This window comes from Colletotrichum lupini, chromosome 4 (genome assembly GCF_023278565.1).
Source record: "Colletotrichum lupini chromosome 4, complete sequence".
In the NCBI taxonomy this organism is placed as follows: domain Eukaryota; kingdom Fungi; phylum Ascomycota; class Sordariomycetes; order Glomerellales; family Glomerellaceae; genus Colletotrichum; species Colletotrichum lupini.
This window is the reverse complement of record NC_064677.1, coordinates 3,471,545-3,486,287: the sequence shown is the minus strand read 5'-3', so window position 1 is coordinate 3,486,287 and position 14,743 is coordinate 3,471,545. Positions and strand designations below refer to the sequence as shown.

General features: G+C 53.3%; 3 protein-coding genes across 3 annotated transcripts; all 3 read left to right on the top strand.

Moving 5' to 3' along the window:
- Positions 1-196: 196 nt before the first annotated feature.
- CLUP02_08104 (N-terminal amidase) lies at positions 197-3,343 on the top strand (the record flags this gene model as incomplete). Its single annotated transcript, XM_049287094.1, has 4 exons — positions 197-332; positions 394-717; positions 778-790; positions 844-3,343. 4 exons carry the CDS (start codon positions 197-199, stop codon positions 3,341-3,343), a joined length of 2,973 nt encoding a protein of 990 aa, XP_049144237.1.
- A 1,843-nt stretch (positions 3,344-5,186) lies between these two features.
- Positions 5,187-9,937, top strand: CLUP02_08103 (centromere/microtubule-binding protein cbf5; the record flags this gene model as incomplete). Its single annotated transcript, XM_049287093.1, has 16 exons — positions 5,187-5,439; positions 5,540-5,576; positions 5,668-5,735; positions 5,831-6,617; positions 7,172-7,402; positions 7,471-7,594; positions 7,655-7,698; positions 8,223-8,269; positions 8,323-8,338; positions 8,410-8,531; positions 8,591-8,694; positions 8,751-8,822; positions 8,880-9,095; positions 9,220-9,274; positions 9,330-9,434; positions 9,492-9,937. 16 exons carry the CDS (start codon positions 5,187-5,189, stop codon positions 9,935-9,937), a joined length of 2,727 nt encoding a protein of 908 aa, XP_049144236.1.
- Positions 9,938-12,251: 2,314 nt separating this feature from the next.
- Positions 12,252-13,274, top strand: CLUP02_08102 (glycosyl hydrolase family 43; the record flags this gene model as incomplete). Its single annotated transcript, XM_049287092.1, has 1 exon — positions 12,252-13,274. One exon carries the CDS (start codon positions 12,252-12,254, stop codon positions 13,272-13,274), a length of 1,023 nt encoding a protein of 340 aa, XP_049144235.1.
- Positions 13,275-14,743: the final 1,469 nt, after the last annotated feature.

The window sequence follows — 14,743 nt, the reverse complement described above, 5'->3', positions numbered from 1 at the left end:
TGGGCCCCATAATCTTCTATCATCTTTTTCTCTCAGTGTAGTGTTTTCCTTCCTCTATCTTGAATGTCGTCGCCATTGCCTACCGAGTTACACCTACCACGAGCAGCGAAACGTACGATCGGTCGAGGGGATTCTGACTGTAGGAGATTCGACCTGGTTGTTGTTTCGCTGCGCCCGCCATTAATACGGCCTGACAATGAGGATCGGTTGCCTTCAGTTTGCTCCCCAGGTGGGCGATGTTGACAATAACCTCAACCGCGCCGACTCAGTCTTGAGCAAAGCGAACCCCGACGATCTAGATATTCTAGTACTTCCTGAGCTGGCTTTCTCAGGTAAGTCGAAAGTCATGAAGTTTCTACGTGGAACGCGCGACGGCGGCTAACTATCATCAAGGGTACAACTTCAAGTCGTTGCAACACATATCGCCCTTTCTTGAGCATTCCGGCTCCGGAATAACTTCTCTCTGGGCTCGAACTACGGCTCTCAAATACAACTGCAATGTCGTTGTTGGCTACCCGGAAAAGGTCGACGTATCCGACAACTGGCCAACCAGTCCGGAGTACTACAATTCGGCCATTGTAGTCAATGGGGACGGAGAGACCATAGCCAACTATAGGAAGACGTTCCTTTACTACACTGATGAGACATGGGCTTTGGAAGGTCAGGCGTTCTTCGACGGCTTCATTCCTGGGCTGGGAAACGCCTCGATGGGTATTTGTGAGTTGTTCTTCCACGCATTTGTTTGTCATAGAGCTTTTGCTAACCCTTGAATCAAAGGCATGGATCTGAAGTAAGCGTGACAATTTTTCCGTCTCTTTCTGGTAGATAACTAACACCTCACAGTCCGTACAAGTTTGAAGCCCCCTGGCACGAGTTTGAATTCGCTTTTCATATACTCGAGTGCGAGTCCAATGTGGTCATCATGTCAATGGCATGGATGACCCGGGAAGATGCGCGCATGTTTAGTCGCATGCCGAACGAACCTGACATGGACACATTGACTTATTGGGTCACTCGCTTGGAGCCTTTGATCAGATCAGAAAACGGCGAGGAGGTTATCGTTATCTTTTGCAACAGAACTGGTATCGAGGACGAGGCTGTCTATGCCGGCACGAGTGCGGTCATTGGCATTCAGGACGGTGAGGTCAAAATCTATGGTCTCCTGGGTCGTGGCGAAAAGGAACTACTGGTCATTGATACCAACAATGCGCCTTACGCCAAGCTCGTTCACCGCCCCGAACCCAACCATCCATCAGTTCTACATGGAGAGTTGGAGAAGATGAATCCATCACCGGCATCCAGCACACCGACTGGGTCCGGAAGCTCTCAGTCGTCTCAAACCAACAAATCTCAACCGAACGATGCAGCAAACACACCGACCGGCTCGAAGAAGAATTCCCCAGGAAAGCCTCCTTCTGTTATTCCTTTCAAAGACTCAGTTGCAATAAGGAGAGTCAGACCATCGCCGCAGATTCAGATTCCTCCTCTACAGAGCTCAGCGGGGGCACTTAGTCTGGATAGCCCAAGCCTACCGACCCCCACTGCACCTAGCCCTACGCCACTTTCCATGCGACCGAAGTTGGTTATACCGCAATCTCCATCATCGCAAATCTGGCAGTCATTCAGTCCTGTTCCCCAGAGCACGCAGTCGACTCATTCGGTCCGCTCAGTACTCTCAAACCATTCCGTCACATCGAATGGTAGGGCGCCTGCAGATAGCACGCCTTATCCCGACAGTGCCCAGCCTCTAAGCGGATACCCCAGGTTTCCAGAGAGGATGATCTATGACGGCCAGGTAGTGATTGCTCAAGCCCCTTACAGCCCTATGACTTCGACAGGTAGCCAGTCTCCTATGTCGCCTCGTTACTTCTGGCGACCATCAGACACTCTTCTGAAGACGCCCATGGAACCTCGTGTTAGGACAGCTGCTCCGGAGCCACCGATCATGAAGCATGCTCCTTCATCGACGTACCAGAACCTCTCGATGTGGCCACAGTTTGATCCTACGGGGCGCTCTCATAGCTCGAATACTGTCCGAACCGCCGTCACGGCTGTGACAGCCAAAAAGGACGAGACGGATTCGAGAAAGCAGAAGAAAGCCGACTCTTCCCGGCGTAAAGAAGCCCAGCCGCCTAAATCGAGAAGTGCAAGCAAGTCGCGCAACGAAGAACCCTCACTAGCCGCGAATGGAGCCACCCAGACGTCCTCTACTCACGATGCCACTCCTGCCCGTCCCTCGTCTCCCAAGTCTCGTCACGCCAGTCGTTCTAGAATGCGCGACCGCTCCGACTCAGCGCTTGCTCATCGCGTGCAGGCTGCGGCAATTACTCAGCACTTGGAAAACATCTCCAAAAGAGCAGAATCAGTGAACAGGGATCGAAACTCCCCGAATGACACCGAGGCCGTTCAAGTTGATCGTCCATCCTCTCCGAAATCTCGCAACTGTAGTCGTAGCCGTCCTACGAGAAGACTCTCCTCGATCCTGATCGCCGCAAGTCCTAGCATCTTCCCGGACGATTCTACGCGACCGGCTTCCGCTGCTTTGGTCGAAGGCCCCAAGACGGAACAACCACGGTCCATGTCTAGAATGGGACATCGTGCAAGAAGCGAGTCCATTTCCCATGGGGGCAGAAACGCCTCGAGGGATACACGTACTCGAGCGCGAACCCCGGTGCCCGATGCCAGAGTTCCAAATCGACCTGCTTCTCGCACCGCCAGTCGAGGTCGCCAACCCGGGCCGGTGTTCTCACCACCCAAGATGTCGCCGAGTGAGAGACCTCCGACCGCCAGGGGAATGTCAGCCACCCATGCCACTCCTGTGAACAGAAAACGAAGGCCATCCGCAAACAACACTTCCTCTACCTCTCCTGGCAATGCACCTGCAGACTTTGAAAAGATTGAGGCGGTTCTTCACCCCAGCTGTCCAGTTCATGGGCGACATTCGACAAGCGGCGTGCGGCCACCGGAGAACGCAGCTACTCAAGAGCCTAGCGAGTCTTCTGACTTGGCCCTCAGGAGATCTCTCTCGACTCCCGCCACAGCAAACGGCAGTGCGGTCCAGTTCGGGTCGATAGAGAGCAGCATTTCGCAAAATCCACGATTTTCAGCCATTGCCAACACGCAGCCGAGCGATGTGACCTCGCTCTCTGAGACGGTCGGGACGGTTTCGACAACTAGCCGTTCGCCTTCTACACCTTTTTTCGAGCCAAAGACTCCGACTGCCATGGTGATCATTCGGGACCTGGAGGACGCGGCCTTTGGAATAGCTAGTCAGGAGAAAGAGACTGGCTTGGCGGAGTTGAGGTGCGTGGATAGAAACTTGGGAGTTTCTGCCGTTGCTTAGATCTTTACAACCTCATGGCATCACGAACTTGTTTTTTTCTTTGTCCTTTATTTTTTTTCCCCATCCGAACTGGGATACCATTTCAAGCGGGGAGTCAGGTTTGAACAAGACGTGCGTGAACAACACCGGCACGAATAGGGAACTCAACAGGAAAGGTAATGACTGAATGGCTAAGGTCCGAAAATGGGGCTGAATGATATGGAAAGACGGTTAGTATATTGTATGAGACCGGTATGTCTCGAGCATCTTGACTTTTGTGGCGTATGAGCGTAATGCGTTCGTTTCACTCATTTGCTTTTCTATGTAAAGAATCGGTCGGTAGACATTTTGGTTACCGACAGTAGTGGTGTTTGTATTGGCCAAATTAGCATACATCTGCTTCATTATTTACTTGGTCTTTTATGATCTTTGTGCCGGTTCTGCCAGATCAATAAACTGTGCTTTCATGAAATTAAGCTTGAGTCCATGCCTATGCCCCAGCAGAGAGAAGCAATTGAGTCGGCCTCCGTACTTGCTAGGACCCAACTATCGCGCTTCTGCAAGGCACCCGACTTATGGGATCTGCAATGAGCCAAGTAACTCTCGATCTAAGCGGCGCTTCGGGGTCAGAAACTCTGCTGTTAATGGCGGCTGAGTGATGTTGCCGAGGCCATCCCAGCCAAGTCACAGCGCTCAATGGAGCGATGATCATGCCGACAACAGTATTATGGCGTGCAGCGCCGCCGAGATGCATGAGGGTATCGTGTGTTTGCTCTATCGACCTGCCTCTGAACTTCATCACCACATCCAACAGGCACCATCTTTCAATATACCGCACAGCTAGACCGGGGATAACCAAGCATTATGTGCCATCAGGGCGCTAGGACATCCAACGGGCCTCACCTGGTAAAAAGGCAGGCCAAGCCATGTCCAATAAGCGACCGGATGTGCGATTCCGCACTGGAAGTGAGTGCTGAGGTGTGAAATAGGACAGGGATTCGTGCATGTTAGCACTGTCGTATTGGGCGACGGCTGCATTGTGAGTGGCTGGGATGAGGTAGTTTGTCTGCACGCCACTTTCCACCTCGGCGCTAGGAGGACCAGCAACGACGAAGAGATCCGTCCCGAGTCTCCACTCTCCCCGGCCGGGCCCAGCGGTGTGAACAGGTGAGAGCATTGCCTTTGGCCACTCAGCACAACCAAAGTTCAGTCTTTCAGTCAATCTTAGCTACTGTGAGTTTGTTAGTGCGGGCGGGCCGTTGGCGAAGAACCGAAGAGGGATGGATGACCATGGGCAATTCCCCCTCTCGCTCAAGGTTCTGTACGATGTCCGGTAGACTATGGTGCCCATCCCGCCATCGAACTGTGCCACCCCAAACCTGCGTGTCCCTCTTGGTTCGGACCCCAATCACACTCTACACCAACAGCGCTGAGCAGCCAACAAGATGCAGATGCAGTCGTGCTCCATCCAAGTGAACGAACGGATGGGTCCCTCGCGCCGACCTGCCACCTCTCATCACAATCACACTTCCTCCACCTTCTCTCTTGCAAACACCGAAACACATATGAGGCGTGGTTTCGCATAGCTCGCGATCTATCATCACGTCTCGTCACATCGGAAGCGTTACTGTAGCTAGTCGTGCTAGCATCTCAGCGACCATATCGCCAGACTCAAGTTTCCCACAAAAGCCCTGTCAGACCCCGTTCGCCCCCCCGCAGGCATGTAAGACAGGCATCTTCGCCCTCAGCGATTGACTTCCGAGCAAAGCTCTTTCGTGCGTTGCGGCAGCCTGCCCCGTTAGCGATACTTCGGTCCCACCGGCGAACTCCAGTATCATAACCACCCTCGCTTTTTCTTTCCAAAATGCGTCCTACGACGAGTGCCCTTGTGCTAGGCCTTGCCCTCAGCCGGGTATCGGCTATCCACGTGGCAACTGGTTCACCTTGCCAGACACTATGCGGCAACGTACTCGATGCGACGACCAAGAACGACGTTGTATGCGACGAGCACTCGTACTCCAGCAGCGCCGGTTCTGTATACCAGCAATGTGTGTCTTGCGAGTTGACCAGTGACTTTACGACCAGCACCAACGAGACAGACACGCAATGGGCGTTGTGTATGTGCATTATCTGGGCTCCAGGCCGGAGAGGAAGCTGACGTCGTCGTTGTAGATAATTTGCGATACGCCATTTCGTACTGTACTTTTGGATATCCAGACAACCCAAATGTCGGATCAAGCCCGTGTCTCACAAGGTATGTCTAGCAGTGACTCCGTAAGCTGTGATGTTTAGTAACCATCGAATAGGACTGCGTGCGAGCCACTACAAAAGGCAATCACATACAGTGATCTGGCTTCCAACGTCACCGAGTTTGAGTACTGCGATGTCTGGGATCATAACCAGGTCGCCAGCTGTTCGTCGTGTCTCCGTGCAGGAAACAATAACTTCATCAACAACTGTGTGTATCGCAACGACCCTAGTGTCAGCAGTTGACTGACAAGCTCCTAGTTCTTACCATCCTTGACGCGGGCTGCCAGCAAAAACCCGTGCCCGGCACTACAATTTCTGTTGACGGGTCTCCATTCTCAAAAACTCGGGTCAACATCACGGAGCCAACGCCGACGAACACGTACGTCTCGGACTACGACAGCGGTCCCATCAGTCTCGGCGGCAAGGTTGGAATTGCGATTGGAGGCGTTGTTCTCCTTCTTGTGGTTACCGGTTTCTGCATCGTGTGGAACGGGAAGAGGAGACGTAGAGCATTCTTGAAGACACTCGAAATGAAACAGCAGAGTGGCGGCGGTCGGTCCGGATGGCCAACGCCGCTGAATACCAGTGGCATCGGCGGTACTCCCCTCAGCCAGAAGCCCTTGCGAACCTGGGACGCCTCGCCGCAGAGCCAGGGGCCTTCTCGTGGATGGGACGACTCACCGATGAGTGCCAATGGGGAACAACCGTACACGAGATACTTCTCTCCATACTCTTCTCAGTACAACAGCCCAGTGAGCGGTACCGAGGCACCTGCCATGCAATGGCCGGTAAACGACGCGAACCCCCAAAGACAACCTCAAGAAATTGGTCTTGCGCTTGGAGGAGATAGCCAAGAGCAGAGGTGGAATGACTCGAAAGGAAAAGAGCGATCGGAGTCGTACGAGATGAGAGATGTTGAGCCTGAGTGGGACGCCCGACAGAGGTACCCAAGCCCACCCAACGTCCAGCAGCCGGCGCACACGGTGTACGCTGAACACAACCCGGCGGCCTACCACGGTCTGACAGAGGAGGATCTGCGGAGAGGGTATGCCCTCTGATGCGCAATGTAAATGGTACTGAAGGTATCGTGGGATGGAAAGTGTCGCTCCTTCTGCATCCGGTATTTGTTTGTTTTACCTTAGCGGGAGTTAGGAGTCGGCGATACCGATTGATTGGCATCAGCTTTAAAGGCTTGATAGCAGAATAGGCCTGGGCCGGTGTACTGGCAATGCATCTGAGATAATACCAGAAATCCACTGTGATGATGGATGTTTGAATGATACGAGTGGTGGGTGAGTAATTGTGATCCGAACCTGAGCCTGTCGTCATTCGTCCCATTTCCCTTGTGGAGGTATCGTTGATAACGATAACAAGCCACTTTCTTTGGTTGTTCTTTCCTTCCAAGTTTTCTTTGCAAGACGGCTGGTCCCTGGCTGAGGAAGGCGGAACGGTGCAAGGCGCGTCCGCTGTGTGGCTAGGCGTTGGAGCGTGACCAATCGTGTTTGCTCAATGGCAACACCGCGCCACAATGTGGACCCAGACGGATTTTTTTTGGCAGCTTCCACCCCACAGCCAGAGAAAAAAATTTGGATTGGGAAGCTTCAAGTCCTCCAACACCACGAGACCTTCCATTCCGACGTTCACGAGCCAACGTCAGACACCCATTGCACCTGACACGCCTTTGTCGGTTCGGTTCAATTCGGAAATAATGGCCATGGAAATTGTCAAGCACGGCGAGGAGGAGGAGTTCGCCATCAAGCCCCAGGCCTCTGTCCCTCACCTGGACACGAGCAGCTGGCCTCTGTTGCTCAAGAACTACGACAAGCGCAAGTTTTCTCCCTCTTCTTGGATATGGAGCGACCGCTCGTCAACAGCATCACAAACAAATGACTGACCAGGCTTCTTCCAGTTCTCGTCCGGACGGGTCACTTCACCCCCATTCCGGCAGGATGCAGCCCTCTGAAGAGAGACATCAAGTCCTACATCTCTTCCGGTGTCATCAACCTTGACAAGCCCTCCAACGTATGTTTCCGTAGTCGCGATACTCCATATGTCTAGCCAAGCATACTAACTATCGTATAGCCCAGTTCCCACGAGGTTGTCGCTTGGGTCAAGCGTATCCTTCGGTATGCAATTCCCACCCCTTCGTTGTTGTGTTCGTGAATGCAATGCCCCGCGCCCGATCGTACGATTAGCTCCCGACATCGAAGACGAATCTCCCTGCGGCAATGGCCAGCATCAAAATTTGGCATGAATGGTGGCACTTGGTTAGCGAGTTCCGACGTCGATAAGACGCATTTTGCAGATGGCTCCACACGATGCGGTCGGGGACTTCCCGGGGGAAAACTTCCAACGACATTGCGACTCGATGGTCATGGCCTACACGGAAACATGGCAACAAAGACTAGCATGTCATGTTGGGAAAGATGTGTATTGCCATGGGAAGGCATGCCTCGCGAAGCAATCGTCGGAACTCGTTTGCCCGGACCACCATAAGACTGCGATGTCTTGGGACTGCGGATACTGCCGTTGCCGTCTATTAACCGAGAACACACACGATCGAACGATTTTGAGGGGCATTCGCTTATCTTTCAGAACATTCTGAGTTTTGTCGAGAAAACATCGCTAACCATGTTTTTCTGTTGTGCAGCGTTGAGAAGACCGGTCACAGCGGTACCCTTGATCCCAAGGTCACTGGTGAGTCGCGTTCCCACATAACTGTCTCGAACTTGTTTTGCTAACTTTCTCAGGTTGCTTGATTGTTTGGTGAGCAGCAACCCACCAAAATGCGATGGAGCATTCCTTGAAAGAGAATTGCAACTGACGAAATTTTCCAGCGTCGACCGTGCCACCAGACTCGTCAAGTCCCAGCAGTCTGCTGGTAAGGAGTATGTTGCCGTCATCCGCCTTCACGACAAGCTGCCCGGCGGCAAGGTCCAGTTCGCCCGCGCTCTCGAGAGTGAGTTGATTCAAGAAACCCCGTTGCAACTGCCGAAAGTATTCTGACTCGCGATGCAGCTTTGACTGGTGCCCTCTTCCAGCGCCCTCCTTTGATCTCTGCCGTCAAGCGTCAGCTGCGTATCCGTACCATTCACGAGAGCAAGCTCATCGAGTTCGATAATGTACGTCGATCTGCTACAACATTGGGAAACGACTGCTGACCGTGTCTCAATCACAGGATCGCCACCTCGGTGTCTTCTGGGTTTCTTGCGAAGCTGGAACCTACATCCGTACCCTCTGCGTCCATCTCGTACGTCACATTGATTGTCGTTAATTCAGCCTTGTTCTGATTGCTTACATGGATTAGGGTCTGTTGCTCGGTGTTGGTGGCCACATGCAGGAGCTCCGAAGAGTGCGCTCTGGTGCCATGGGCGAGAGCAAGGAGATGGTTACTCTGCACGACGTGCTTGATGCTCAGTGGACCATGGACAACACCAGGGATGAGTCTTACCTGCGCAAGGTCATCTCTCCCCTGGAGACTCTTCTCACTGGCTACAAGCGTGTTGTGGTCAAGGACAGCGCTGTAAGTAATCCATTGCAACCCCTCTCTCCAAACCCCTCACGGCCCGATGCGACTTTGCGGACAATGTCTCAGTCGCGTTAAACACATGAATCGCCGTTGCATCTGATATTGACGTACCTCACAGGTCAACGCTGTCTGCTACGGTGCTAAGCTTATGCTTCCCGGTCTTCTGAGATACGGTGAGTTGTCAACCCCACGATGTCACATGATTGACATGCTGATCCGCTTTTCTAGAGTCCGAAATTGAGGTTCACGATGAGGTCGTTCTCATGACCACCAAGGGTGAGGCCATCGCCCTCGGCATTGCTCAGATGTCCACCGTCGAGATGTCGACATGCGGTAAGATTTCTCTCTTCTCATTGCAACCTTATGACTCTTTTGACTAATGGAAAACAGATCACGGCGTGGTTGCCAAGGTCAAGAGATGCATCATGGAGCGCGACTTGTACCCCAGAAGATGGGGTCTTGGTCCCCTCGCCTCCGAGAAGAAGAAGATGAAGGCCGACGGCAAGCTCGACAAGTACGGCCGCCCCAACGAGGCCACTCCCGCCAAGTGGGTGTCGGAGTACAAGGACTTCGGAGCTCCTGCTGGTGAGGCTGCTCCTGCAGCGGCGGCTCCGGCCACTCCCCAAAAGGCGGTGGAGTCTACGACAGCTACTCCCGCCGCAGTCACCCCTGCCAATGCCGAGGATGATGGCGAGTCCAAGAAACGCAAGAAGCACGAGGGCGAGACACCCGACGAGAAGGCGGAGCGCAAGCGTCGGAAGGCTGAGAAGAAGGCGGCCAAGGCCGCGAAGAAGGCAGCCAAGGGTGGTGCTGACGACGATGACGACAGCGAGTAAGCTCCTGCGAGTTTCCTCACCTCGATTGGCTAAGATACCATGTGTTTGTTGGCAATGGTCGGTGGTTGGCTGTTGTATCATAAAAAAATGGCTTTGGCAAGTGGCGTTTGGCTCTGAATTTTTCTGTCTCTGAACATAGTGCGTACTGGCTGGATAGGAGTAGATAGGTCCTATACGGAAAGCAAAAGTGACGACTACTACTGTCGCATCAGTTCACGTTTTAACCAGAGGCTGTCACTGTCTCGACGTTATCGCAAACATATCAGGAGTTGTTGAGCAGAGGGTGTTGAAACAAAGGCACACGCAAAACGCTGGGTATGGACTTACGTACTCCCGGCAGCATCCCAGCGGGATTTCAGACTGCAGCACAGTTCGGGTCCCGGACCAACGTGGATCTCGTCCGAACGAGTTTTGTTTGGGAATCTCAGTCATAAACAGCGCCAATATACGTGTTCCGTCCTTCGTCCGAAGACGGGTTCCCTACCCTATCACACTATCTGCCTATCAACCATGAAGGGGAAGGGAAAAAATACAAGGAAGCATTGTCACCAAGCATGTCTCAGACCACATGCCTTGGCCAACCAAGGAAACAGCAGCAACTGCCACTGACCCTCCTTGATGCCTCGTAGAATTGGGTATAATGCAACCAAGAATACCGTGACCGGGTATAATTACTGGAGGTGCGGATCCCCTCTCAATGCTCCCCTGAGATGGCACTCGTGGCAGCACGTCACCCCCGCCTTTTTTTGTGTCTTGTCCTCTCTTTTTTCGTCGTTTCCTCGACGTCTTGAAGTCTTCTAGGCACGTGTATAGGGACCAAGTATGGATGCAAATCATTTCCCCCCCTTCTCAGCCCCCGTGCCCCCCGGTCTCCAGGATCAATGACTGCCGGTTCCTGTTGCGCCTCATCCCTCACGCCCTGCTTCGCCCATGCCCGATCAGCGGGGCGCCGACACCGCCAGTGGAAGATCTCCCCGTGGACCTACAGAACTTACCCATCCCTCAACCCCCGGTTACCGTCCGTCGACTTGGGAGAGAGCCACTACCGTCATCCCGGTCAACCAAAGTACATACCGTGTGGCACCACGATTTGAACCCAACCCAAGTCCCCCCAAGAGCCTCCTTTCCTGCCCATGACGACGCGGGAGTCGGGAACAACAAGGATTAACTCTATACCAAGGGTACAGTCTCTTATGTGGCTGCGGCCTAGAGGAATGGGGCGGAAGACGGGTGCCGGAATCCTATGCATGCTATGCAAATCCTTTTTTTCTCCGATCTGGGCAAATTTTCTACCTTAACGTGGACTAGGAGAATTGATGTACAAAAAAAGGTGAGCACTATTGGATTATCGTGGGGAGGAAGCCTAACAGGATGCTATCTGACCACCCCGACGGAGCCCATCTGACGCGCGCCGAGCCCTAAGAGTGTAAAAATTGATCTTCCAAGCAGGGAAAATAGGAAGAAGGGATCTTAATGCCGGGAGAGAAGTTCTAGCTTCGGGTATCCGGTCGAGGAGTGAGAGAAGGGCGCAAGTGTGAGAAGCTGCCACGCACTTTGACGACACACACCCCCCCGGCCCACCTGTTTCAAGCATCATCTGCTTTGACGTGCCATGGAACAGAGCCCACCACAATCCGTGAGAGGTATCCTCCTCCCGCTACTTGCTGGAGCTTCCCTCAACGATCTCTCTCTCCACACGCATTTGCAGTGATAATCTCATTCCTGCATAGCTGAGAGCTGGGCGCAAGCTTAGAGCAAGGAAAAAGATTTCCCAATGGTACATGTTTCCGGCCAAGGGGAAGGGGGCGGGTTCGTCCTCTTACACACCTATACCCACACACACTCGCGCACGCATCAAACTTGTCAGTCTCTTCTTCGGGGTGTAAGCTGTCGTAGCTGTAGCTTGTATGAGTATGTGCTCTTGTTTTGTTTGACTACAAGAAGGGCCCTTCGTCCGCACGATCCTCGAAACCGTTTTCCTTCTCGAAGTTCGCTATGACACTCATGACGGCAGCACTTTGCTTATGAACAAGTAATGTGTACTCAGTAATTGGATTCTAATAGACCTGTTCCAATTTCGTTCTTCAAAGAGTACAAACAACCCAGAAACCCTACCTACCACACACAGAAAGACCCCTTCTCATCATCAGCCACCAGGGAAAAGACTATCCTATTCTTGGACGTGAAGACTTTGGTCTAGTTCAACATCTGTTTTGCACGGTTGTGTGCCTTGTTTATATCATACCCCCTCTTATACATAATTGTCAATATCTATTATACCCTAGAGCGAGAGACAGAGAGATACACATTTACAATGCTTTCAACAACATCACTACGGCAATATGCCCTCCTCGCAGCAGGTCTCTTCAGTCTAGGAGCTTTCCAACCCGTTCTTGGCGCACCAGTAGACGCCCTCTACGTCGTCGGCCGAGACGACAAGGTCCTCACGCCCAAGATCAACACCGACTTCCCAGACCCGGCCCTCGTTCAGGGTGACGACGGGCTCTGGTACTCCTTCGCGACTAACGGCAACGGCAAGAATATCCAGGTCGCGAAAGCCACGCAAATCTCCGGCTCGTGGGAACTCCTCGACAACGACGCCCTCCCCAACGTCGGCTGGGCCACGGGATCCAACACCTGGGCGCCCGACGTGCGGAGGCTCGACAACGGCAGCTTCATCATGTACTACTCTGGCGAAGTCAAGGACGGCGGCGGCCGGCACTGCATCGGCGTTGGCATTTCTGATATTGTCACGGGCCCTTACAAGCCGACGTCAGAACCGTGGGTGTGTCCGTTCGACCAGGGTGGTGCCATCGACGCTGCCGGTTACTACGATGAGCCGACCAAGAAGCGCTACGTGGTGTACAAGGTGGACGGCAACAACGTCGGCAACGGAGGCGACTGCAACAACGGCGTCGAGCCGCTCGTGGACACGCCCATCATGCTCCAGGAGGTCGAAGCGTACGGCATCAGCAAAGTCGGCGACCCGGTGCAGATCCTCAGCCGGACGGCGGCCGACGGACCCCTGGTGGAGGCGCCGGACCTAGTGCGCACCGAGGACGGGCTGTATATTTTGTTCTTCAGCAGCTTCTGCTTCAACTCGAACAATTACAACGTCAACTACGCGACGAGCAGGAACATCAAGGGCCCCTATCAGCGGCCGTCGAGGATGCTGCTTAAGACGGGCGACTTCAACCTCACGGCGCCCGGCGGCGCGACGAGCGTTGCTGGGGGCGGGCAGATGCTGTTTCACGGCAACTGTCCCGAGACTTCGCCTCAGCGGTGCATGTATCAGACGAGCTATTCGGTTACCGGCAGAGATGTCATCATCAGTTAAGAAGGCATGAAACAAAAGAGATGGAAAGAGAAAGAGAGGGACTGAGAGGGAGGCGGTTAATGACAACAGTAATCATATTTGATGCATGCCGGTTCTGGTTCGTTCAGGGATCAAAAGCCGGCAACGAAAAAAGCGTTTGGACATATTTCAGCGATGCAAGAGAGGGAGTGCAAGAACGCATGCACAGCCGGAAGTCTAATCCGGGTTTGGATTTTTGTTTTTGGGGCGCGTTTCTTCTCATCTGCGGGCGTTTGGATCACATCGACATAGCGACTGGAGCTTTGAACACACACCCGTTTTATGAGACAAACGAGAGAAGAGAGAGACACGCATGAGAGAGAGAACAAGACAAAGGGTGTTACACCACACCCAGGTAGTCGGAATGTACGGAAGCAACGTCGCGCGATGACGGGTGAATCGGAATCGAAGGCGAGAATACAAGATATTGGGTTTTCCTTTTAGTTTCTAGTTTTGGTGAGATATACGAATCACGAACTCCCATGAATCCGTATTCAGAAAACACTCGAACGCCTGAGTGATGCAAAAGTGACAAGCTTTCAGAGGTAAAAAGTTCGGCTCAGTAAGACAAGACAAGCAGTCAGACAAGGTGACAACAGAGTTTTGCCAGGGGTGTAAAGGGAGTCCGAGGAAAAGAAGCTCATGCCAGCAGGGAACCCATGCGGAATTGGGTGCGGCATGCTTAACAACCCCCCTAATAGCAGACGTCTGGTAAAAGGGTTGTCAACCAAAAAGGGAACTCTCAACATAGACAGGCCGGGATTTGGATGGTTTCCGTAAAGGCATTGAGATTGGAAAAGCGACCGGGGTGGTGTGTATTGTGGCTGAAGGCTGACGGGGCCAAGGATGGAAAAGGGAGAGATGCTTCCTCTGTAAAGTGATGGAGAAGAGAATGAGAGAAAAGGGAAAGAGCATTGACGAGACCCAGAACTGATCGCCAACGAGCGACAAGCCAAGTACCGCGGTACCTTGGCCGGACCCCACTTTGTCCACTTGGGTCCCGCTGTGGAACCGGCTGGGCCGAGCTCACGGCTTTTAGTGGAGAATGTAAATGCCCCGATGGAAGGAGCCAACAGTGGGAGACAGGCGTGGCAGGCAAGACATGAACCAAATGCCACTGCCAGTTGTAAGCGCCGGGCTTCGCTGACTGTCACTCACACTTTCGTGGTAAGACGCCAACACTCCAACAGAACAGACCTGGCCAACCAGATCCATCGCCAAACGCCGTGTTCCCATTGGCACAACGATTTCTCCCATTCCTGCCCACAACTCCCATGGACCATGCCATGGGTGCATCTCGCAGCCGCCCGTCATCATCACTAACATTGCACCATGCATCCCACCAACGCCAGGCACAGGCACAAGCACACTCGCGGGCACTCGCGGGCACACATACGCGCAAAATCGTCAGGGGAAAAACCACACTATCGATCGCTTGCACCACCATATTG